Genomic DNA, 23,487 nt, shown 5'->3' on the forward strand with positions numbered 1-23,487 from the left:
CTCAGTTTTCGAGTGTGAGCAAGACCTGTGATTTGCTTCTGACCACTAGAACATGGCATAGGTGAAGGGATTTTGCAGATGTAATTAAGGTTCCAAATTATTAGATTCTGAGTTACTCAAAAGGGAGATTATGCTGAGTGGGCCTGATTTAGTCAGGTAAAATTCCTTAGAAGAGGAACTGTACCCTCCCTGGAGTCAGAGACTCTGAGTTCTGATTTTGAAGAAGTAAGCTGTTGTGCTGCAAGAAGGCCTATGAGAAAGGCCACGTGGCAAGACTGTGGGTCACCTCTAAGAACTGAAAGTGGACCCTGGCTGACAGCCAGCAAGAATACCAGGGTTTCAATCCTGCAACTGCAAGGAGGTGAATTTTTCCAACTTAAGGGAGCTTGGGAGTGGATCTTTTCCCAGTCAAGCTTCTGATGAGACCACAGCCCCAACTGATGCCTGGATTGTAGGCTGGTGAGACCCTAAAGCAGAGAACTGTCTGTTTCCAGGCTTCTGACCTACAGAAGCTGTGAGACAATAAATATGCTAAATTTGCAGTAATTTGTTACTCAGCATACAAAATTAATACAAACAGTATCCACATTATAGGGGTCTAATGAAGATTAAATGAGGTCACAGAGGTAAATAAAGCCTTGGTCTGGTGCCTGGCTCATGGGAGATGCTCAGTAATTGGTAGTAACTAGCTGCCAATGCTATTATGTTTAGGATTAGCACTTTACAAAGGTATGTTTTTAATCATCAGCTTATTAGCACGTTTAAAAAAATGATAGGTTTTGCAGGCAGGAAACCTACATCTGAAACATAGCAAAGTTGCTGTTAGACCTTTACTTTGCTGGGTCTGTATCTGTTAGAATGCATTAGGCTGCAAGTATAGAAAACCTGACTAACAGTGGCTGTCTTAGGTTGGGATTCTTAGAAACAGAAGTTGAAATGAGGAGTCATGTGAAAGTGATGTATTGGGCAGTGTTTCCAAGACAAACCAGTAGTAGGGGAGTGGAGAAGTGGGAAGGGAAGAAGGCAAGGCAAGGGTGTGATTCAGGCCAAGTCCCACAAAGGGGAGCTTGACTCAGACTTGCAAAGGAGCGCCAGAGATCATGCAGTCACTCCTGAGTCATCCACATCAGCATAAGGGAGCTGGAGGATTGGCACCTCAATACTCATCTGTCTGGGCTAAGGGCCACCTGGGGTGGAGTGGGGGTGGACATTCTCAGGCTCTTCTGGTTTTCCATGCTCACTGGCAAAGTGGGCTCTGGCAGCCTGAGGGCAGTCCTCTGACAAAGAGAAGCAGGTGCTGGCTGTTGAGAATGAAAGCTCACTGGAGTTGGTATGTATGACAATGGTAAAGGTATAAGAGGCATTGTGTTTGGGTCAATGGCAGTGCTGCTACAGTGGCGTAAACTGCAAGGACATCTGTTGTTTTCTTAACAAGAAATGTGGAGGTATGTGGTCCCCAGACTGGTTCAGTGTGGGCCGTCAAGGTCATTGAGGACTCAGCTCAGGACAGCCTTCCTCAGCATCCTGGCTTTCATCATTCTCAGCCTCATGGCCACAAGATGGCTGCTGCAGCACCAGGGCTCATGTCCTTAACTGACAGCATCTGAGGCCGGAAGAAAAGGGAGGGCTGCAGCAAAAAGCCTTTCTCCTCACATGACCCTCCCCTACAGAAGGAAAATCTTCCCTGCTCACTCCACCAGCCCTGGGTCATGTCACCAGTGCGTGTGAAAGGGCTTTATAACCTGCGAAGCACAACAATGCTGATTTGAATTGCTATTGAAATCCATGCTTTTTCTTCCCCTTTGTACTGTGAGGGGCTGTTTGCGACTCACCGTGGCTTCTGTTGATTCTACCCTCTAAATGGCTGGCAATCCCACCCACTTCTCTCCCTCTCTGTTGCCATGCTGTAGTCCAGACTGCCACCATCTCTGTCACTGGTAGCTGCAATAACTTATTAATACTAACCGATTGCCCTGCTTCCATTCTTGACTCCTTCCAAGTCTTTCTCCCACAGAAGCCTCAGGGATCTCTGTAAAACACAAATCTGTTTGAGTCACTCCCCTGCTGGAAATCGTTCCAGGCTCAAAAATAGGGGAGATATTCAAAGTAACTACTGGTTTGGAAAGGCCCTGGGCAATCAGGATAGGCCCCAGTGTTGACAGCCCTGCCAGCCCATCTTTCCTGAATATCAGCCCTGTTCTCGTGGCCCTGGGGAAACTGACCTCTGCTGCCTCTCCAGGCTTCCCTCTAGAGCCTGTTCCCCTCACCCCCACTTCCTGCACCACCCACCTCCACTGCCCGATACTACTCTCTTGCCAGGCCGAACTTTTTGCTGCTTCCCAGATATCTGACATACAGTAGGTGCTCAATCAGTGGTTGTTGAGCTCTGGAATGATCACTGCTACCATTGTTACTCCCATTACCACTGCCACCACCACCATTACTGCCTCCACCACCACCAGTACCACTGCGCCTATTTGTAGCACCCGGGCAAGAATGCAAATGGAGACTACATATCATAATATGTAATAGATCATATGTGATATGACATGGAATCTCTATTTGTATCCTTACCTGTCACCACTTTTGCCTGTTTCCAGGCCTCTGACCTCACTGTTTCCTACGACTGAAACACAACTTCTCCACTTCCCTGAATAATTCCTTAAGGTCTCTATTTGGATGTCCCTCATCCAGGAAGCTTCCTCTGACACCCCTTTCCCTGCCCCCTGGCCATGGGTTCTTACAGCCCCCCTGTGCCTTCTTCTGTGTTTGTCACTCTGTTGTCATTGTTTGTGTCTCTCTTTCCCTCTCTAGACTGGAGACTTTTGAGGATGCAGTTGGACACAGGACAATTACATCCCCTTTGCTGGTAGTAGCAGGTAGCAATGGTGGTGAAGGAGGGCAGGACCACCTTTAAGCCCAGGAAAGAGGGACCCCCAGCCTGGACCATGCCCTCTGGAGGGCCCCAGTCTGACCCACTTTCAGTTGCACTCCTACCCACAGCCCAAGGGGTCCATAGGATCGAGGGCATGTGTACCCCACTTCCCTTCTAGACCACAGTGGGGACCTAGGATCCTGGAATTCTCTGCCCAAGCAGCCCTGAGTCTGCTTCTTGGACTGCACCTCTTCCCTAGGTCTGTTCTCTAAAGCTGAGGGATAGTTTGCTGGGGCTCTGGATGAAATTTGAAAAAGTTCCATTTGCTTTTGCTGCATAATGAATTACCCCAGAATTTGGTGGCTCAAACAACTTTTCTTTTTTCTTTTCTTTTTTTTTTTTTTTGAGATAGGGTCTTGCTCTGTTGTCCAGGTTGGAGTACAGTGGCATGATCATAGCTCACTGCAGCCTTGACCTCCTGGGTTCAAGCAATCCTTCTACCTCAGCTTCCTGAATAGATGGGACTACAGACGTGTGCTACCATGCCCAGGTAATTTGTTATTTGTTATTTATTTATTTATTTATTTTTGAGGCAGAGTCTTGCTCTGTCGCCCAGTCTGGAGTGCAGGGGTGCAATCTCAGTTCACTGCAACCTCCACCTTCTGGGTTCACGCCATTCTCTTGCCTTAGCTTCCTGAGTCGCTGGGACTACAGGTGCCTGCCACCACGCCTGGCTAATTTGTGTGTGTGTGTGTGTGTGTGTGTGTGTTTTTAGTAGAGACGGAGGTTTCACTGTGTTAGCCAGGATGGTCTCGATTTCCTGACCTCGTGATCTGCCCGCCTTGGCCTCCCAAAGTGCTGGGATTACAGGCGTGAGCCACTGCACCCAGCTGTTATTTTTTATAGAGACAGGGTCTCGCTATGTTGCCCAGGCTAGCCTTAAACTCCTGGGCTCAAATGATCCTCCCACCTCAGCCTCCCAAAGTGCTGGGTTTATAGGTGTGAGTCACCATGCCCAGTAACAACTGTTTTTCAATCCTCATGAATTCTGTGGGGCAGCAACTTGGGCATGGCACAGTGGGAATGGTTTGTCTCTGTTCCACAATGCCTGGGGTCTCAGCTGGGGAAACTCTAAGCTGGGGGCTGGATCCCCCTGGAGGGGTCTTTATGTCCATATCTGCTTGGTGTTTCCGATAGTTGGTCCAGAGCTCGGCTGGGTCTGTTGAGTGGAGCATACGTGTGTGTCACCTATGTCGTTTTGGCTTCCTCACAGCATGGTGGCCTCATAGCAGCTGGACTTTGTGCAAATGGCTCAGGGCTCCAAAAGCAGTTATCTCTGTAAGCAAAGCAGTAGCTGCATTGCCTTTTCTGACCTAGCCTTGGAAATCACCCCTTATAATTTCTGTTTCATTCTGTTGGTACAAATGAGTCACAGCCTACTCAGATTTAAGGGGTGGGGACATGGGCCACACATGGCCTACCCCTCAATGGGAGAAGTATAAAAGCATTTGTGGACATGTTTTAAAACCACCATAGACATGCAGATTGGGGTGTCCATACGTGTGTGTACGGGACCCCTCACAGTAGAGGATGGAGATGAAATGAGGAGAGAGGTGGGCCAACAGCTGGAAGCCAGGGGTTAAGGGTTGGCTCTCCCTGGGTTTACATATTCTGGCCAAGAATTCAGAGAAGTCAGAAAATTTTAAATTTGAATTTGGCCTTCCAGGCCGTGAAGAAGTTATAATTGCCAAGGTAGGAACACAAAACATATTCATGTAATAGTTTTGTTTGATTTATAAATTTTAAATATTCAGGATGTGATAGGTAGTCTTCACATGCATTCTTGCTTGGGCCCTGCAAGTGTAAGGGGTGGTCCTAGTGGTGGAAGTGGCAGTAACGGTGGTGGTGGTGGTGGTAATGGCAGTGACAATGGTAGTGGTGATCATTCAAGGATTGAACAACCATTTATTGAGTACCTACTATATGTCAGCAGTCAATCACATCTTACCACAGTTGCCTTTACCATCATTGTAATTCTTCCTTCCTTCAATTAGCATATACTGAATGCTTCTTGTGGGCTAGGAACCATGCTAGGGGCTGGAAGTGCAGAGATGATAACATGTGGTCTCTGATTCCAGACACTAACTGTCCTGTGGGAGGACCAGATCACTGCAGTACAAAAGGATGAGTTCCACTACTGAGGAGCAGACAATGCTGGGGCAGCCAAGGACTAGAGAGGGATTTTCTAGGAGATCTTGAAAGATAAAATGAAATAGTACAGGCATAAAATAGGGAAAGGCATTCCAGAAAGAGGAAACAGCTTGTAAAAGGCATGGAAGAGAGGACACAGGTTCAAGAAAGTTGTAGCAGTGGCAGCCTGGGAACAGGGATCCCTTTGGTGACCACTCTCTGTGTTTGCCACCTACTCCCTTATTTTGGGGCACTGCTCTTCCCCTACTCCAATCATGTGATGCTAATACCTCATCCCTGACCACCCAAGACTGGCTGTATGTCACCCAATATGGACCAGTCAGAGTTCCTCCCCAAAGTATTTCTATTGGAATGGGAAGGGAAGTTCCTTTGTACCCGATCTGGTTGGGAGCTCTTAGGATGTTCAACAGTGTGTAGTGTGTTGTCTTCTTCTTGAAAGAGTTGGTTGGAAAGAAGGAATGGCTATTCAGGATCTACAGAGTTGAGAATGGAGAAGGAATGTTCTGATGGTGTCAGAGTCCATGATTCAGGTCTTGCTGGAGCCCAGATCCATCCCAACTCGGTCAGATGGTGCAGCAGGACCCTTGGGTATTTCTGGGAGATAAACCCAAGGGTTGGACTGAAAAGGCAGCAGGAGTCAAATCATGAAGGGGTTGGGGGGGAGTTTTGGTGTCATCCTGAGGACAAAGGAAAGTCATTTAGGGAGCAGCTTAATAAGGGAGAGGCATGGTCAGATTTGTGTTTTTGAAAGACCATTCTGATAGGCAAGACTTACTGGGAAGGGGCAGGGGTGGGAGAGGAAAGGCTGGTGACAGGGGAGCTGGTGAGAAGGCTGATCTCATCCTTGGCCCAGTTGTAACCCGGCAGGAGAGGCTCGAACTTTGGAGTGAGACTCTGTGAGTTCCAATCACAGCCCCACGTCCCAGTTGCTGTTTGACTTTGGGCAAGTATGTGAGCTCTGATGTGTGCTGGAGGAAGAAAAAGGTGGGATTGGTGAGAGAAATCAAATTTCATGTGGTCATTAAATCAGTCTTGAGCTGGGTACCAGAGATCCAGGTTCTAATTCTAGAAAGTCTGAGAAAACACCGTATACACAGAAACCCATGCCAACCCACCCCCTTTCCAACCTCAGCCAGCTTCCTACAGCAGTTCCTGCTCATCTTCCATGAACTGACTCTGATGGAGGATGTGGCAGGCAGGGGGTGTCTTCCAGGGACCAGGGCGAGGGGAAGCAGGGTGGCTGAGCCAGTCCTAGAGAGAGATGCCATTGTGCCCAGCGGGGCCCCAGGCCATCCCTCACCCCCAGGCTAGCCCTAAACCACAGGCCACGTCCTGTTTCTCAGAAATACTGCTATTTCCCAGAGCCCAGCATTTGTGGGGGGACAAAGGGAGGTGACGTGACAGCTGCCAGAGGAGGAGAAAACATCCCCAGGAAACCTGGAGGCCGGGCCTGGCATTGTGAAGGATGATCACATTTCAGGGCCAGAAAGCTACCTGGGAAGGTTGAGTGGAATGAGGGCTCTGAGCCCAGGTCTGTGGTGCCTGCCCCTGCCCAGGACCCGGCCCCCTCCTGTGCTCTGGGACCCATGAGGATACAGAATCCTATCACATAAAGGTAGAGAGTGGAAAGGTAGATGACAGAGACTGGGAAGGGTGCAGGGAGCGGGAGGATGAAGAATACTGGGCTGAAGGTACAGACATGCAGACAGAAGGATTCCATTCAGTGATTGATAGCATGGTAAGGTGACTGTACTTAACAAAAATATATTCAGGTGATGGACACCCTAAATACCTTGACTTGATCACTGCACGTTATATACACATTATATACATGCAGCAAAATTTCTCATGTACCCCATAAAGTTGCACCAAAAAAATTAAAAAAAATAAAATTAAGACTTTAGGATATAGAATCGTAGACCTCAGTTGGAATCCAATTGTCCATTTGTTATTGTGACCTTGGTGAGTGACCTTCTCTCCCTGGAGGCTTAGTTCCCTTGTCTGATATGGTTAACAAGCCCCACCTCACTGGGCTGTGCTAGGGATCAGATGGGACAGTGGATTTGAATGTGCTTTGTTAACCAGTGGCCAGAAGGGATATCACTACCTCAGCTGGAGCTCTGGCTGTGCCCAGCCGGGCCACCGATGGGACAGTGGATCCCATGGGACTCCCTGCTGGAGCCTTGGGGAGCCCCATGGTGGGGCATGGCTGGTCAGATCTGGGAGCCCTCCACTCCCCTTTCATCACACTCACAAGGAGATGAGTAGGGTTATGCAGCAGGTTAGAGGCCAATGAAGAATGGATTTTAACCCGTCCCTAAATCTTGCCTTCATCCATTCATCCATCCTCACTCCTATTTCTCCTAATCTTCCCTCTCCTGGGGCATCTCCTCATCACAGACTTGCTCCCAGCCAGAGAGCTGTCTTCTTAAGCCCGTGTGCACAGTCAGCCATGGGCCTGCCTCTCTTCTTTATTGCCAGCTTTCTTAAAATGCTTGTTTCCTCACTTCCCAGAAACCATCTCAGCACCTAAAGCCCAGCTCCCACCTCTCAGCTATCCTGACTTTGCTCCCTGCTGTGGCCATTGGAGTCTCTTTGTCTCCATGAAGGTCTCTTTGCCGGCCTTACTCGTGGTCCTCTCAGCACCCTGCTCCCCACCTGTTCCGTCTGCCATGCTGACTCTTTGCTGATGCTCTGCGGTCCGTCCTGCTCCCACTCTGTTTACTCCATCATCTCTCCCAGACCAGTGTCACCCCCTCTCCCAGCTTTAGTTCCCACCTACAGGCCAACAGCTCCCAACTCCCCACCTCTAGCCCGGTTTTCTCTCCAGACCTATTAAACCCAGAGGGCTGTGGATACCTCCTGAGACCCAGCGTGTACTCAGCTGAAACTTCTGGCTTCTCCTCCCAGAAGGTATCACCAAGTGAGACACCAGGTACACACTTGCTCCTCGTTCTCCCTCAATCCCGAATCTAGCCAGTCATCCACTGTGCCTTGCCCATGACTTCTCTCCTACCCAGGCCAGAGTCATCCTCACATGGATCCCACAGCAGCCACCTCCTGCCTGGCCTCAGCCTCACTCTGCCAGGCCCTTCTTTACCTGGCCAGTAGAACCAGTGTTCTCAACCACAAATCTGACCAAAGTATTGAAACTCTCCTGGGCCTACCTGCTAGCCTTCAAGATGCAGTCAGAGCTCTTCAGCTAGCTGTGCAGCCTCACCTCCCTTTGCACATTGCCTCAAATTATCATCCAGTGACAGTGAGCTATTTATGGTTCTGCTGTAACTTGCTATTTTTCACCTTCTACCAAGTTTTCTCTTCCTGTGCCATCACCCACCCTCCTCTCTCTCTCTCCTTTTTTTCTATCTCCTGCTCGCCTTCCGAGCCTGCTTGAGTGTCCTCAGTCTGGGTTGGGGCTGTGCCCCTTTGGTCCCTGCCCTTAGCACTCGCAACGCTCAGGGGCTCGGATGCCACTCCCTCCTCTATCTCCTCCTCCATCTCCTCCTCCAGACTTGAGGCTCCAAAACACAGGAAGGGCAATTAGCTCCCTACACTGTGTTGGTGCTCTAGCATAAAGCCCACCCAAGAGCAGCGCAGAAGATGTTTTATGAATGAATCCATGAAAGAGAAGACAACATGGCAGAGCTGCCTAAAGACTCACATGGCGAGCCCATGTTTACACACTCAGAAAGGTCTGGACCAAAGTCAGGAGAGGGCAATGTGCTGAATGTGTCCCCCCGGTGGAAAAGCGAACCTCATAGGCATCCCATAAGCCTGTCAGAGAAACCAGGAAGGCAGTTTGGTCTGTAGCATCAGGAGAAGTGTACAGCGAAGTCCACTCCTGTCCAGAGACCCTGGAACTGCCTCTGATGACAGAGCCCTGCCTCCAAACCCCATTTTCCAGGAAAGGAGGAGCGGGTTCAGGGCACAGATGTGTCAGGCAAAGTATCACTGAAGACATCTGAGCTAGGTTGAAGGATGACCAGAGTTTATTCTGTGAACGGTTAAGCTTTCAGATTCCTGCACTTTAAATGAGGCAAGCTCAGAACCCATCTCCAGAGCTCCAAGTGAACCCTCTGTGTGAGCAAGCCAGGCCAAAATTGTGAGTCGTCGAGGAGAGACAGGTAGAGGCTGTGAGGGGAGAAGGTGAATGTCTTCTGACTCAGGGGATGTCGGGAGGTTCCAGCCTGAAACCCCAAACTTTCAAACCCAGACCCTGGGAGCTGGCAGAGGAGTTAGGGGAGGGAGACACTCATCCCTGCTCAATAAGACTTCCCAAACCTTAGCCGACTTCCCAAACCTTAGTAACCCTAGATTCAAGATTAGGGCTATGGAGGCCAGCTTAGTGGCTCGTGCCTGTAATCTCAGTACTTCGGGAGGCTGAGGCAGAAGGATTGCTTGAGCCCATTAGTTCTAAACCAGCCTGGGCAACATAGCAAGACCCCATCTCTTAAAAAAAAAAAAGACCAAGGCTATGGAGACAATGACACTAAGCCCTCTGAGTGGCTGCACAAGTCCAGTCAACAGACTACTGTCCACCATTGCTCTGGAGCTTTGATCAGGCTTGGGTGGGGAGGGGATGGAGAAGCCATGGTTGTGAGAGGGTTGAGACCAGCTGTCCTGAGGAGAGAACCCTACCTGGGGCCGGAAGACCTGAGTTCTAGCCCTGGCTTCAGTACAGCACTGTGAGGCTTTGGGGAAGACATGCGGTGGTCCCGAGCCTGTCTCCTCCTCTCTAAAATGTGGGTAGTGCCTACACCATTCACCTTTAGTGAAATCATAGGCATTAAAACATCTTTGAAATTATAAGGATTTGTACACGTTGGCAGGATAAATAATTGATGGTGTCTTTATTTTATTATTAATATTTTTAGAGATGGAGTCTTGCTCTGTTGCCCAGGCTGGAGTACAGTGGCATGATCTCGGCTCACTGCAACCTCTGCCTCCTGGGTTCAAGCAATCCTCGTGCCTCAACTTCCCAAGTAGCTGGGATTACAGGCGTGCACCACCACGCCTGGCTAATTTTTGTATTTTTAGTAGAAATGGGGTTTCACCATGTTGGCCAGGCTGTTCTCGAACTCCTAGCCTCAGATAATCCACCTGCCTCGGCCTCCCAAAGTGCTGGGATTGTAGGCATGAGCCACCGCACCTGGCCCTAATGGTGTCTTTAATTGTAACTGTTGGGCCTTCTCAGAGCATGGTGCCAGTTGGCAATCTGACCGCTCAGTCTTGGAAATCCTCTGAGGTGAGGCTATCTGGGCATGTGACACTGGCCACACTGGAACTGGGGAAAGAGTGCTAGCCTGGAGCGAGAGATCTGGCTTCCAACTCCAGATCTGCTACTAAGCAGCTCTGCAGCTTCGGGCAAATGACTGCCCGCTGCTCCTCCCTAACTGGGTTTCCTCGTTGTAGGGTGTGAAGAGAGTAGTGAGGATCCCAGGAATATTTGCTGGGAAAGTGCTTTAAGGCTCAATTAGCGCCCTCCCCTGGTTAATTAGAGTCATTCCTCTTTCTGAGGCTCAGTGTCAAAGAGCTGTGGGAGGGGGGCTGCCCAGAAAAGCAGGAGGCGCTGCAGGTGGGGGGCCTGGGTGAGGAGGCTGGGGAAGCTAGCCCTGGCTCCGGTGACAACTCACTGTGAGGACCGGAACCATTCTCTGTCCCTTCTGGATCTCGGTTTCCATCCCTGTAAAATGGGGATAACCAGGCCTGCCTTGCAGAGTTGCTGGGAGAGCATGCAGGAGACTGGATATGAACCCAGAAGGCAGGGTTGAGGGTAATGCAACTTCTTATTTATTAATATATAATAACAATAATAAAACTCATATCTGCAACTGTTTAGGTCTTTGTTATAATGTCTTGGTCACTTTGTCTGGACTGGCCGTGACCTTCAGCTCCGGGGTCTGGGCTAGGAAGACGTTCCAGTGACCTGCATGGAGGAGGGCAGAAAAGAAAAGGGCGCATATGCTGCATGTGCACAACAGAGGCAGGGGCTGGGGGCTGGAAAAGCCTTGGGCCAGGAGGAACTGCAAGGGCCAGGGTTTGGAGCCCACAGGGAGCCTGGAGGTGAGTGTCCCATCACACGGCTGGGGCACATGACTCAGCTTTCAAACAACCTTGGGGGACAGAGCTGGTTTCCTGACACCTGTTGGTAATACTCCCTTCTGTGACCTCCCCTCCCCGACCCGAAGCCCCACCTGGGTCCATCTTCCTAAGAGTAAAGTATAGAAGGAAAGTGGGAAATGTTCCAGTAGAGAGGGAGTAAGCAGCACACAGGTTTGGGGGCTCAGACCTCCCCACTCCACAGCCTTGTCTCTCTCCACCCCCAAGATCAAATCCAGCCAGCTCTGCTTCACCTTCCCGCTCTGGAGTTGGGAAATCTCTGGCGCAGACACCCACTGGATTCCTGTGCTGGGAACTGACGTCTGTGGCTGACAGCCCCTCCTCCCAGCACCAGCAGCCTGGGAACTCCCCGAGAGGCTCTGGCCTGTGTCCTTGCCTTCTTCCCCAGGCCCCATTCCTCAGCCCAAGCTCCTACCTTCGTGGGGGCCAGCGAGCAGCCGGAAGTGCTGTGCCTCTTTCTGGAAATCTTGCTTCCTGACTTTCTTGATCTGAGTCAAGTGGAAGATCCCTGAGGGCAGAGACAAGGACATGAGCAGGAAAGGCAAAAACTTACAGTCAGTGAAAAGTGAAACAGGGTGACTTAGCACAGAACGGACCCAGTCACTCCCTCCCCCACCCCTATTCTGATCAGACACAAAATCCTGCTGATGACATTTCCTCAATATTTTGAATCCATTCTCCTACCTCGCTGCCACTATCCTCACTCAGGCCCCTGTTGTCTTGTCTGGGTCACTACACTAGAGTCCTAACCCCTTTCACTCCCCCTCTAATCTGCAGTCCTAGCTGTGGTCATTAGAACATGTATACATCACCCTGTCATTCCCATTCCCTGACGTCCTGTCGCCTCCACGGCGAAGCCTGTGTTCTTCCATCTGTTCTCTCTGCCGACCCTGCTCCTGTCACCTGCACCATCCTGCTCTCACAACACCCACCTGTCCCCAGTGCAGGGAGGGAGGGAGGCGGAAGGCAGGAAGAAGAGAAGGAAGAAAGGAAAGAGAAGGAAGGAAAAAGGAAAGGAGGGCAGGAAGGGAGGAAGGAAGGTTGGCTGGCTCATGTGGACTGGTCACACTTTTCTCAGGGCATAGAACATATGATAAAAATCAATAGGCGTGGTTATTCAGATACCAAAGAACGAGCAAGTGGCAGAGTAATAGTGGCTTGCCTGTACCCTAGCCCTAACCAAATACTTGACGTCCCCTGAGGAGGCAAGCCTTTTCAAATGCCATTCCCTCTCCTGGAATACCTTCTACTATTGCCTTCTATTTCTACTTCTTCTTTTTTTTTTTTTAGATGGAGTTTTTGCTCTTGTTGCCCAGGCTGGAGTACAAAGGCATGATCTCGGCTCACTGCAACCTCTGCCTCCTGGGTTCAAGCGATCCTCCTGCCTCAGCCTCCTGAGTAGCTTGGATTACAGGTGCCCGCCACCACCCCTGGCTAACTCTGTGTGTGTGTGTGTGTCTGTGTGTGTGTGTCTGTATTTTTAGTAGAGACTGGGTTTTCACATGTTAGCCAGGCTGGTCTTGAACTCTGACCTCAAATGATCCACTCGCCTTGGCCTCCCAAAGCACAAGCTGGGATTACAGGCGTGAGCCACTGTACCTGGCCACTACTTCTACTATTGGCACCAAATGAACTCCTACCTGTGCTACAAGCCTTACCTGGGAAGTCTTCCCTAATCCACCCAAGGCAATTCCTCCTTGGGGCACCCACAGCACCTGGCTTCCATCTGTGATTGTGCCTGTTTCTAATGTGCTCTCACTGTGCCTACTCCTGCTTCCTTTACCAGACTGGGGACTCCCAGAGGGCTCTCCTCTCTGGGTCTCTTGAGCCTGGCCCACATTAGGCATGTAGAATGAATGAATCCCTGGATGGATGGATGGATGGATGGATGGATGGATGGATGGATGGATGGTTGGACAGATGAACAAGTACACACACACACACACATACACACACCACACCCAGTCTAGGCCAGGCCTCAAGGGGGAATGAGGTATTAGCTGGATTCCCTGATGTTTGCATCTCATGGGGAGCTGGCCACTGGCACCACACATGGCTCTGAGGCCCTGAGCACATGGGCTGTGAGGCTGCACCAGCTGTTACCCACCAAGGTCTCTGGCCAGAAAGAACAGATGCAACCAGCAAGGCCTCTGCTAGGCCAACACCGCCTTTAAGAAGACCAAGAACTGGCCCTGCTTTATGGGAATCAGCGTGGGATTCCTGCCAAGGGGAACAGAAAACCCTGATCCTGGGACTGAGTTCCAGGAATCAGGAAATGTCCAGCACTGTCCATGGACCCCCCAGCCCAGATGCCAAGGACCAGGATATGGAAGAAACTCCAAAGGCCCAGGGACTATATCATAGCGGCAGGCAACAAGCATGAGATGAGATAGGGAGAGATGAGATGGGGCTGGGTCCTTTGGCACAAGCCTGCCACTGCATGCTCCCAAGTTACAGAGAAATTGGAGAGAAGGTGGCAGGGATGCGGGCGGGTTCCCACACTGTGGTCTGTAAAACATAACTGAAAGGACTGGGTCTCTGGCCTGGAATCAAGAGCTAGCCTGAGGGTCATGGTTGTGCCTCTTGCCCTTTGAAGGGCTGTGGCAGGTCTGAGGGCAGGTGGGCTCTGTGGATCCTCAATGCAGAGCAGGGACCAATGGGCGAGTCCAGGGACACAGGATAGGCTCAGCTTAGTGTGAAGTCAGATGCCCTTTGGGCTGAGCAATTCACAGTGTTGGAAGTGAGTCACATATCTGGTGTGGGAGTGAGGGTATGTACAGTCAGGCACCAGACACCATCAGGCCATCAGGAGGCTGCAGGGGGGCTTCCTTCCTAGGCAGGGCTTGGAATTGAGACCCCTGACATCCTTTCTACTGTGAAACTTTAAAAGGCCCTTAACCCTAAGCCAACTATCTGGTTAGATTCTGGTGTCTGGAGCTGGCCCCTCATGGTGTGGCCTCACCTAGCATCTGCCTGCTCACTTTGTTTCCGTTCCTTGGATTGGGGAGACAGTGAGTGGTTTCCACTGACAATCAACCCTGGGGAGTGTTTGTTTTAACTCCCACGGTCTGGGACAGGGAGGGAACAGGGAGGTTGATGGGGCATTTAGGCAACCCACGGGGTGAGGAGATGGGGTGCGGTTTGCTAGTGACAGGATGGCAGGGCCTGGCATTGTGAAGTTGTTTTTCCTTTTCTGCTGGGCCGGTGGCAATGAGATTGGCCATGAGCTATGTCCCCACTGTGCCATCCTGGCACACCTTGGCCATCCTCCCTAAAAGCACAAAGTCACCTCTATGGAGGTGGCACCGGGGACAGTCAGATCTGGATTTGAATCTTTGCTTTACTGCGTGACTTTGTGTAAGTCATTTGACTTCTCAGACTCAGTTTTCTTACCTGCAAAATGGGGGCATTAATACATGTCCCTTAGGTTTCTTAAGAGGATTAAATGAGATACATTATATATAGTGCCTGCTACACACCAATCACAGAGCACAGGGCATATGGGCGTGAGCTCTGGAACCAGCGTTTGAGACTTTCGCTGTCATCCTGGATGCAGTGTACCCTTCTTGCCTCTTTATTTACTTATTTATTTTAATTTTTAGGTACACTATCTGTTCATTGGCTCTTTACATCATTGAGGCCCATTCTCCATGAAGCCTTCCGTGACCAGCTCAGCTCCCAATAAGCTCCGCTGCACCCAGGTCACTAAGCCATGACCTCCTGAAGACAGAGGCCGGGGCCTGTTATGCTCCATGTCCCGGCACTTAGTTGCAGGCAGCAGAGGGAGAGAGGCCCAGAGTAAATATGTGGCCAAAACCTGCCCAGGGACTGATGGAATCTTTTTATTGTATATATTTTTTGAGACGGAGTCTCACTCTGTCACCCAGGCTGGAGTGCAGTGGCACGATCTTAGCTCACTGCAACCTCCTCCTGGGCTCAAGTGATTCTGCTGCCTCAGCCTCCTGAGTAGCTGGGATTACAGGCACCCACCACGCCTGGCTAATTTTTGTATTTTTAGTAGAGTTGGGGTTTCACCATGTTGGCCAAACTCCTAGGCTCAAGCGATCCGCCCACCTTGGCCTCCCAAAGTGCTGAGATTACAGGTGTGAGCCACCGGGCCCAGCCGGGACTGATGGAATCTTAAGGCTCAAAAAATGTTAAGGGTTACTGAATCTAACTCCCCAGCTGCAGACAGAATCTCCACCAGCCCCTGCTTGCACGCTTCTCGTAACTGCAGCTTGCTCCCTCCCTTCCACTGGCAGAAGCCTCTAAGCGTGAGAAAGTTCTTCCTCTCTTGGAGCTGAAAGCCGCCTCTCTGCATTTCTCACCATCCCAATGTGGTAGAATGAGAAGACTGACATTTTTAGTGCCTGCTGTATGTCAGGGGCTGCACTGATGTCATGTCATTTAATCCTCCAAAAACCCTCTTCCCTACTTTACAGAAGAGAAACCTGAGGCCCAGAGAGATCACGTGACTGCCCAAGGCCACACAGCTAAGGTATAGCACAGTCTGGATTCAAACTGGCAGAGTTGGGATTCGAACCCAAAGCCCCTGCTTGTTGTTTGACCCTTGTGGTCACTCAGAACACGGCTGCTCCCTCTGCCTGGGACAGCCCTTCAGAGCCACGAAGCCAGCAGTCCTGTCCCCCTGAGTCTTCTCTTCTCCAGGCTGAACAGCTCCACTTTCTTCGTCCATTCCTCCTACGACAGGGGGCAGAGTAGAGCAGGGAAAGAGCCGCATCTGACGCCACAAGACATGGGCTCTAGCTCCCGTCCTCCACTTACTGGCTGTGTGGCCTTGGGCCAGGTACTTCACCTCTCTGAGCCTCAGTTTCCTCATCTGTAAAATGGGGATAATAATACCTAACTCTCAGGATCATTGAGGATCAAATGAGATAGTGAATGTGAAAGCACTTTGTAAACTCCAAAGTGCTACACACATTGGTTATTATTATCATTGTCATTTTTCTTATCATTCCCTCTTCCACCCCCACCCCGCCAGCCAAAACCATCAGTAGAGGAAAGGAACTTTAGAGATAATTCACACTTAAAAGAGTTTCGTTTGGATCCTGGCTTAACAGTTCACTCTACCCAGAGGACTTATGTTTTACAAGAAAGGCCACAAAACTGAACTTTCAGCAATTTCTTCATCAATGAAAACCCACTGGGTGTGGTGGCTCACGCCCGTAATCCCAACATTTTGGGAGGCTGATGCTGGAGGATCACTTGAGTCCAGGAGTTCGAGACTAGCCTGGGCAACATGGCAAAACCCCATCTCTACAAAAAAGAAAAAAAAGATACAAAAATTAGCAGGGCGTGGTGGCCCCAGCTACTCAGGAGGCTGAGATGGGAGGAGCGCTTGAGCCCAGGAGGATGAGGTTGCAGTAAGCCAAGATCATGCCACTGCACTCCAGCCTGGGTGACTGAGACCCTGTCTCAAAAAAAAAAAAAAAAAAGTAGAAAAAACTCCTCTTAACCTTAAGTTGGTGATAGCAACAGACTGTTGAAGAGGGTGGGTTTCTCACCGAATGAGAACTATGGTTCTGATGTCCACTTACCTGGGAGTGATAAGATCCACCACTTTAAAAAGACTGAACACAGCCAGCCTCCAGGCCCTCCTACTTTGAGGATGCTGTGAGGGCCCTCCTGCCTGAGAAGACCGCCCCCACACCCCCACCCCCAGTGCTAAAATCCTGCCGTTAGACATCTATCTATTTCTCCAGGGCAGGCATCACCCTGCCTGGCTCCTCACAAGGTGCAACAGCGCCTTCCTCCCAGGAGAGGGAGCACTATCGAGCCTTGGCATCAGCAGGAGGAGCTTATCAGAACTGTAGAGAACCAGTCAGGCTCACTATCTCCCTGCATCTTGGAATCAGGGGCTCTTAAACCTGGTGGGGCAGCCAGAGGCACCTGATCAGCAAAATGTCCCTAAGGCCCCTGTGGGGTCTGGGGCACGGGAAGGGGGACTGGCCAGAGGTACACCCCACTGGGAGTGGGCAAACACTCACCTTTTACCAGCTTCCAGAGGTAGATCTCCACCAGGTCTGAGGCCTCATGTTCCAGGGCAAAGCGACGCAGGTTGTCTGGGCTTGGGGATACCGACGTGTGAACAAGAACCCGGCCCGGTGCCTTGGGACACCTGGTAGAACTGATCTCACTGTGGCCAGGGTCCGCCTTGTCCTCTGGAGAGACAAGAAGCTCATGAAGTTGTTCAATAAACAGTGGCTGTACCTCTTCAAAGCGCTAGCATTCTAAAATGTTGTGACTTCATGGAATCTGGAACATTATTTGATTCTATGTAACAACCTCTGAATCTATTATCCTGACACCACATGCTTCTAGCCATTTGATATTTTCATCTGACGTTTTCCACCCCTGTGTGTCTGACATGCCCTGCATCCTGTGGCACTGATGCATGCCCTTCCATGTCTGAAATGTTCCAAGTGTCTGTGACCCTGGGGAGAGAGACCCAGGGCTCACTCTGGCCGGCACCCGCCTGTGTACCTGGGCAAATCTTGCAGCATTTCCCAGCCACTTTCTCAGGGTGACGACAGGGGTACTCGGTGGGACAGGTCACACGCTGGCAGTCCTGGCGGCCATCCTCACAGGTGCATAGGATGCAGGGCAGGGGGCCGAAGGCACGAAAGGCCGGGTGCCACACCTCCCCGTGGGAGTACGTCTTCCCGCCATGCACGCAGGCTGAATGAGGGTGAGAAAGGAGGAGGATCAGGGCCTCAGACGTGGCCAGGGCCTCTGGTCCAGCAGCGGGTGGGGCGGGCCCTTGGAGAGCCCTCACTTTACCAGTCCAGCCTAGCCACACTGCCTGCAAAGCATAGGCCAGGGTATAAAACCTGTCCCCTCTCCCTGACACCGCCCACTGTAGCACTCAGAACTGAGATGGGCCCTGAAGGAACTTGCTGAAGATGGAGAGTCCTCCCTCGCCCTTCAGAGCACTTCTGTGGGAGCAAGGAGAGTGCTGATCTTGTGGTAGAACTGAGATCAACTTTTGTCACCACCTGGTCATGTGAGCTCTGGCAGGTCCCTTCCCCCCTCTGCCTCGGTGTCCCATCTGAACGAGGCAGGGCAAGGACTCAGTAGTGCCACAGCTCTTCCTTCTCCAGCAGTTGGGGCACTCTGCAGGGAGGACTCTTCTCCCCTTCTGTGGCCATGGCTGCCCATCTGGCCACCTTCCCTGCTTCATCCCCACTGTCCTCCTGCAACCTTGCTCTGCTCCCTCCTTCTGTTGTCAAAAACTGTCCCTCAGCACACTTCCTTATATTAAAGTCATTTATTTACTTGTCTGTCTCCGCAACTAGTCTATGAGCCCCTCAAGGGCAGAGACCATTTTCCATTTCCCATCTGTCTGTTCTGTCTGCCCCTCTTCCCAGCAAAGATGCCGTAGATGCTAAAAAAAAATCTTATACTGTTCCAGGACTAGTTGTCTCTAACTCAGTACTCTGAACCTCAGTGTCCTCATCTGTCAAATGGGGGCTTGAACCTGATGATCTTTAAGAGCACCTTCATTCAGTTTTGGCATTCTCCGAGTCTACAAGCTCATGGCCAAGTTGGAATTGGGGAACTGCTGAGTGGGGAGTACAGGGGGTTGGGGATGGGAGGTGGGAGCAGTCAGGGCCCTCCTTCCCTGCCTCACAGATTGGAGGAGGGTTCAGTCCCCACCTTTCTTATGTTTCTCCTTCAGGACAATCTTGACGGTCGTGCTGCCTGCCCCCTTGGGTCGGAAGTGGCGAGGGATGAAGCTCAGAGGGGCGCTGAGGCCAGTGGGGGCTGGGGTGCCCGGGCCTCTCTTTCTCCCAGCATCACTGGAACACGGATCCTGAGGATGTCTCTGCAAATAGCAGGAAGGATGAAGGTCACTGACTGAGCGTAGCAGGCCCCAGCTGGGGCGGGAACAGCAAGATAGGCTGCAGCAAGAGGCTGCGGGGAGACCCCAGCATGACTTCCCAGAGAAGAGAGGGCAGAGGCCAGAGATAGAAAGGTCTGGATGAGGTCTAAGATGTCTTCAGACAGTTCGATCTTTGAAAACTCTCAGAGGATAGTGATTTGGAAATCTGGCCTCCAGGAAGCCTTTCTTGGGCCTTGTCAGACAGAGCCAAGGCCTTGGGGCTGGGGTGGGCAGAGGATGTTGAGGTCTTGATCTGGCAGACATAATTGATCAGGGAGAACTTCATATTTGAGAAACAGAAGGTGAGCATGCAGTGAGGATGCACGGCAGGCAGTTCTCCTTTGCGGAGATTTAGTTGGTGGCTGGACAAGAGGATGGCCCTCTGAAGACTGCATCAGGCCCCAGAATCCCATGGGGCGTGAAGACCAAGAGCAGGCCCCATCCAGACCCAGACAAAGGGTCTCTGAAGCTTAGGCCCCCTTTCCTGAACCCCTGGGATCCAAAACCCCCAGACCCTGTCCCTCCAGACCAGGTCTTGAGAGGGCTGTCAGTGACAGCAACAGGGGTGTGACGAGGACAGCTCAGTTTAGGGAGTGGGCAGCTCCCGGCCACAGGAGAGGAGCAAGTGGGCTTGGGACAGGGACCAGAGCCTATTTATCTCCCTAGCTGACCTGGAGCCACACACATTCCTTCCAGAGCCCATTCCTGCCTGGTACAGTCCCTGCATCAGTTCTCTGATGGCCCAGAGCCTGAGCTCACAAGAGCTCGTAGAGTGGAAACTGTCCCAGGCCCCAGCACGGGCTCAGGCACATAGGATACTCCCGGGAGATGTGTGTTGAGTGGAATAAAGGCAAGAAGGAATCAAACAGCTCAGTCTCCTAATGCTTGCTCCAGTCACCCAACCCATCAGTAAGTAGCTGATCAGAGCCTGGAACTCAACCTGGGTGGGTTTCACTTACGCACTGCCTCCTAGGAAGAGGACAGGAAGGAAAGTGGAGGGAATGGTGGCTCAGGTCCTGTAGTACCCCAGTTCTCAGGTCTCAGGTCCCTACCTGAGAAGGCCTAGCCTAGGTGGGGAGGGCAGCAGGATGAGCTGGCAGAGGAGAAGGGTGCGGTTATGAGCTCAGGCTCCTGGGGAATCTCTGGGAAGGGGAGGCAGCCTCTAGTCTCCCAAAGACCAGGAGACCCAGGCTGAAAGAGCAGGTGGAGTTGTTCATGTGGCAGACATAGCAGAGAGGACCCGTCAGGGACTTGAATCAATGTGTGAGCCCATTCTCTATCTCCTTCCTCTCAGACCAGAGACAGCTGGCCAGCTAAGCCCATCTTAACCTAGACCAAGCTTGAGAGGGGCCAAGATACAGGTGGGTACAGACAGGCAGGCTCTAAAGAACAGTACCTCAGGAATTGGGTGGGGAAGGCTGGCCCAAGTTAGAGGCCATTCCCTGGGAGGAAGGTGCCTGAACTAAGGGGAGACACAGGCTGTAGATGGAACAGTGTCAAGGTGTTTCTCTAGAGGAAAATGAGGAAGTTTGGGGCCTGCTGCTGCCCTGCATGGTGACCTGTTCCCTCAGGGCACTCCTTGCCCATCAACCGTGATGGGACCCATAATGGGAGGCTAGAGAGAGGGGCTGGAATATAGTGGGGGTTCATGTAGCTGACCCAGGGGACAAACAAGAAATGAAGACAATAACTGGTATTGCTTGCCCCAGAGTCATGAGATTTAGGCCCTGGATCCCAGCCCCCTGTCCCGCACCCCATCAGGAAGGCTGTGCACTCACCACCCCGCGGAGCGACTGCACACTGTCCTCTTCAGCCGACTGCTCACTTGCCTCATCTGAAAACTCAAAGGGAAGCTGGGTCAGCCTCAGGCTTCCCAGCTTTGCTGGCTAGATAGAGCCCTGAGGCCTCCACCTATAGGGTCTGCCCATTCCCAAGGCCTGCTGTCACATCTGCAGCCCCAGCCCACTAGCTGGCTCCTTTGCCCCAGTGGGGGCTTCTTCCACTTCCCATTACAGCCTCTCTTCATCCTGGTTGGGTTGATGAAGTCCCCTACAACTGGGTTGCTGCCTCAGTTTCCCTGTACTGACCTCCTGGTCACCATTAGGACCGAACTCCTTGAAACAGAGCATCTTGTTTGGTCCTTACTGAAACTCACCTCTCTGGGACACTGGGCCATACCCTTCAGTATTTACCATAAATGGCCCAAAGGCCCAGAGTCCCATCCCTGCAGTCTGCATAGATGCAGTTTCCTGGACAGCCACACTTGAAGTCACCAGGCCTTGGTTTACACTTCCAGGACCCCACACTCCAGCCCCTTGGCCCCTCCAGCCTGAGGACCCTGCCAGTCCCTATTCCCCTGGGAAACCAGCACATAAAGCCGTTTGGAGCCCTGCAGCTTCCTAAACCCAAGTGGACCTCTCTCTCCTTAGCCCTTGCCTCACTCCACAGTCTGGTTCCCACCAGTCATTCTCGCTTCAAAGACCCAGAACATTAGAATTAGACTGTGTTAGAAATCACAGGGCACAACTGAGGCCCAGAGAAGGGAAGCAATTTGTGGAGTTAGTTGGAAGAACCAGGACTAAACTGGAGTCACCTGATCCCTAGTCCAGTGCTCCTTCCAAAACGCCAACATCTGGGGATGCATCCACTGTGGAGCACTCCCCTACCTGAGTGCCACCTCCTCCAGGAGGCTTTCCTTGACCACCCCAGCCTGCAGGGAGCAGTCCAACCACTTCATTCTGCTCAAGCCTAGCCCGCCCTTCACTAGCTGATGTGTTGCTTCCCTGTTTTATAAGAGGTTCTACCTGGGTTCTATATGAAAGACATGTTCTGATCCCTGGTGAGCCCAATACTGTGACCAGCTCTGCAGTGAGGAAGGCAGGATGAGACGTAGTCCTTACCTGTACTAGACCCCTCTCACATGCCACTTATGGTCCTCTCAGCTCATCTGATTGCAGGGACTTTGTCCCCCCATGGCAGGCACTGCAGCGGCAGCCCCCCTGCACAGGCTCCCCAACACTTCCCTCAGGCTCAGCCTCACAGTGTCCCTCCCTCAAGTCCGCAGCTCCAGTCCACATCCCGTGCCCCCACTCCTTACCCCAGCCCACTCCTGCCTGTGCTCCCAGGGCTACTTAGCACCCACCCATGCATGCACAGCAAGGAAGTCCCACGCATGGATGAGTCTTTGGGCTCAGTGGAGAGATAGTTGGTGGCTGATGGACATATTCTTACTGCTTCCTCTACCACCCCAGACTTTTCTGAGAAGCAGAGACTACTTAGAGCAATAGGTCACTTTTGCTTGGTTAGCAAGCAAAGGCCAGCCCCTGGACATATTCCTGCATTGCTTCTCTCTCCTTAGCTGCTTCACTCCGCCTTCCCTCTTTCCTCCCCCAAGGACTGCAATAAAAATAAGTAGCACATCAGCTTCTGCCAGGCTCTGCTTTCTGGAGGGTGCAGGCTAAGCTACCACCCTGGAGGAAAGAGCCGTCTGCTACATGCTGGCTGTCCCCTGCAGTTCCTCATGGCTCTAACAGTCTACGGCTAGGCCCATGGAGTGGAGGGGTGGGTGAGCGCTGCCAGATGGAGGGACAGACTCACCTTTGCAGGCTTGGCAGCAGGAGTCTGGCAGTGGGAGGGGTGCGGGGCAGCCTGGTTCAGGGCAGGTCATGAGGCCGCAGTAGATCTGGCCCTCCTGACAGATAGAGCAAACCAGCTGGGAAATGAGCTCTGACGAGGGCTAGCCTTGGGGACTAGGGACACCCGCTTCCCTGGGAGCAAATGGCCTTGAGGTCTCTCCTATGGTGGGGAGGGGAAGCAGCAGCATCTCCTGGGCAAGGCCCAGCCAGCTCAGAGGAGGGGTCCCCCATGCCCTCCCAGCCCCACTTCCAGGCCCTGCAGGTAACATCCAGCCTTCAGCTTCCGACTCACTCACAGCCAGTTTGTCCCTAGGTGCCACCTGGTGAGGCGGGAATCTCCCTGTCCTACAGATGAGGAGCTGGAGCGGGGCCTGAGCCATCTCAAGTTAGAAAGACAGTTGGGGCCCAGTCTTCAAGCTTTTCCCACTGAAATCAGCATCCTGGGAGGGGGACGGGTAGGTGATACCTGGGCTCGTCTTGCTCTTTACTGAAAGCCCTTGGTCTCCAACTTTGGGATCCAGCCTTGAAAGGCAAGACTGCAGGGGAAGGGGCCTGCTGGGGGTCTGGGGCCAGGTGACCTTTGGTGGTCACTTCTTTCCTCCGGGCCTGAGATCCCTCCTCTGTGAAGTGGGGTCACACCCATCTGGGGTGTGAAGATCCAGCGAGGGAATGGTTGTGAAAAGCACAAGGCACAACGTGCCTGGGGGGAAGCACTGTTGCCTTGAGATCTTTCCCTGTTCCCT

The 23,487-nt window shown here is 51.9% G+C and overlaps 2 protein-coding genes and 1 long non-coding RNA gene across 5 annotated transcripts in view; 1 reads left to right on the top strand and 2 right to left on the bottom strand.

The window, feature by feature from the left end:
- The first annotated feature begins 318 nt into the window (after window positions 1–318).
- Window positions 319–17,452, top strand: LOC140712439 (uncharacterized). The gene is made up of 4 exons (XR_012094079.1): window positions 319–1,330; window positions 3,288–3,425; window positions 12,497–12,620; window positions 14,809–17,452. It is a non-coding gene; the product is annotated as an uncharacterized lncRNA (long non-coding RNA).
- Window positions 10,698–23,487, bottom strand: part of CHRDL2 (chordin like 2) — a 34,820-nt gene continuing 22,030 nt past the window's right edge. The window contains exons 5-12 of one of the 3 annotated variants that reach the window (XM_008020141.3): window positions 22,707–22,800; window positions 20,888–20,943; window positions 18,884–19,052; window positions 17,711–17,905; window positions 17,215–17,388; window positions 15,992–16,046; window positions 11,622–11,714; window positions 10,698–11,012 (exon numbers count right to left, since the gene is read on the bottom strand). In XM_008020141.3, coding sequence (XP_008018332.3) covers window positions 10,922–11,012; window positions 11,622–11,714; window positions 15,992–16,046; window positions 17,215–17,388; window positions 17,711–17,905; window positions 18,884–19,052; window positions 20,888–20,943; window positions 22,707–22,800 — 927 coding nt within the window. In that variant the 3' untranslated portion in view covers window positions 10,698–10,921. The remainder of the gene's footprint in view (window positions 11,013–11,621; window positions 11,715–15,991; window positions 16,047–17,214; window positions 17,389–17,710; window positions 17,906–18,883; window positions 19,053–20,887; window positions 20,944–22,706; window positions 22,801–23,487) is intronic. The other 2 variants (XM_008020143.3, XM_073019484.1) reach the window with 2 other exon arrangements.
- On the bottom strand, window positions 12,632–13,509 carry LOC119626615 (uncharacterized). Its single transcript, XM_038005469.2, has one exon. The coding sequence runs from the start codon at window positions 13,258–13,260 to the stop codon at window positions 12,784–12,786; it is 477 nt and encodes a 158-aa protein (XP_037861397.2). The 5' UTR covers window positions 13,261–13,509; the 3' UTR covers window positions 12,632–12,783.

The sequence above is a fragment of the Chlorocebus sabaeus genome, chromosome 1, assembly GCF_047675955.1.
Source record: "Chlorocebus sabaeus isolate Y175 chromosome 1, mChlSab1.0.hap1, whole genome shotgun sequence".
In the NCBI taxonomy this organism is placed as follows: domain Eukaryota; kingdom Metazoa; phylum Chordata; class Mammalia; order Primates; family Cercopithecidae; genus Chlorocebus; species Chlorocebus sabaeus.

Excerpts from the sequence above, each read along its gene's own strand:
- LOC119626615 (XM_038005469.2), bottom strand. The coding sequence starts at position 13,260 with ATGTGTGGTGCCAGTGGCCAGCTCCCCATGAGATGCAAACATCAGGGA.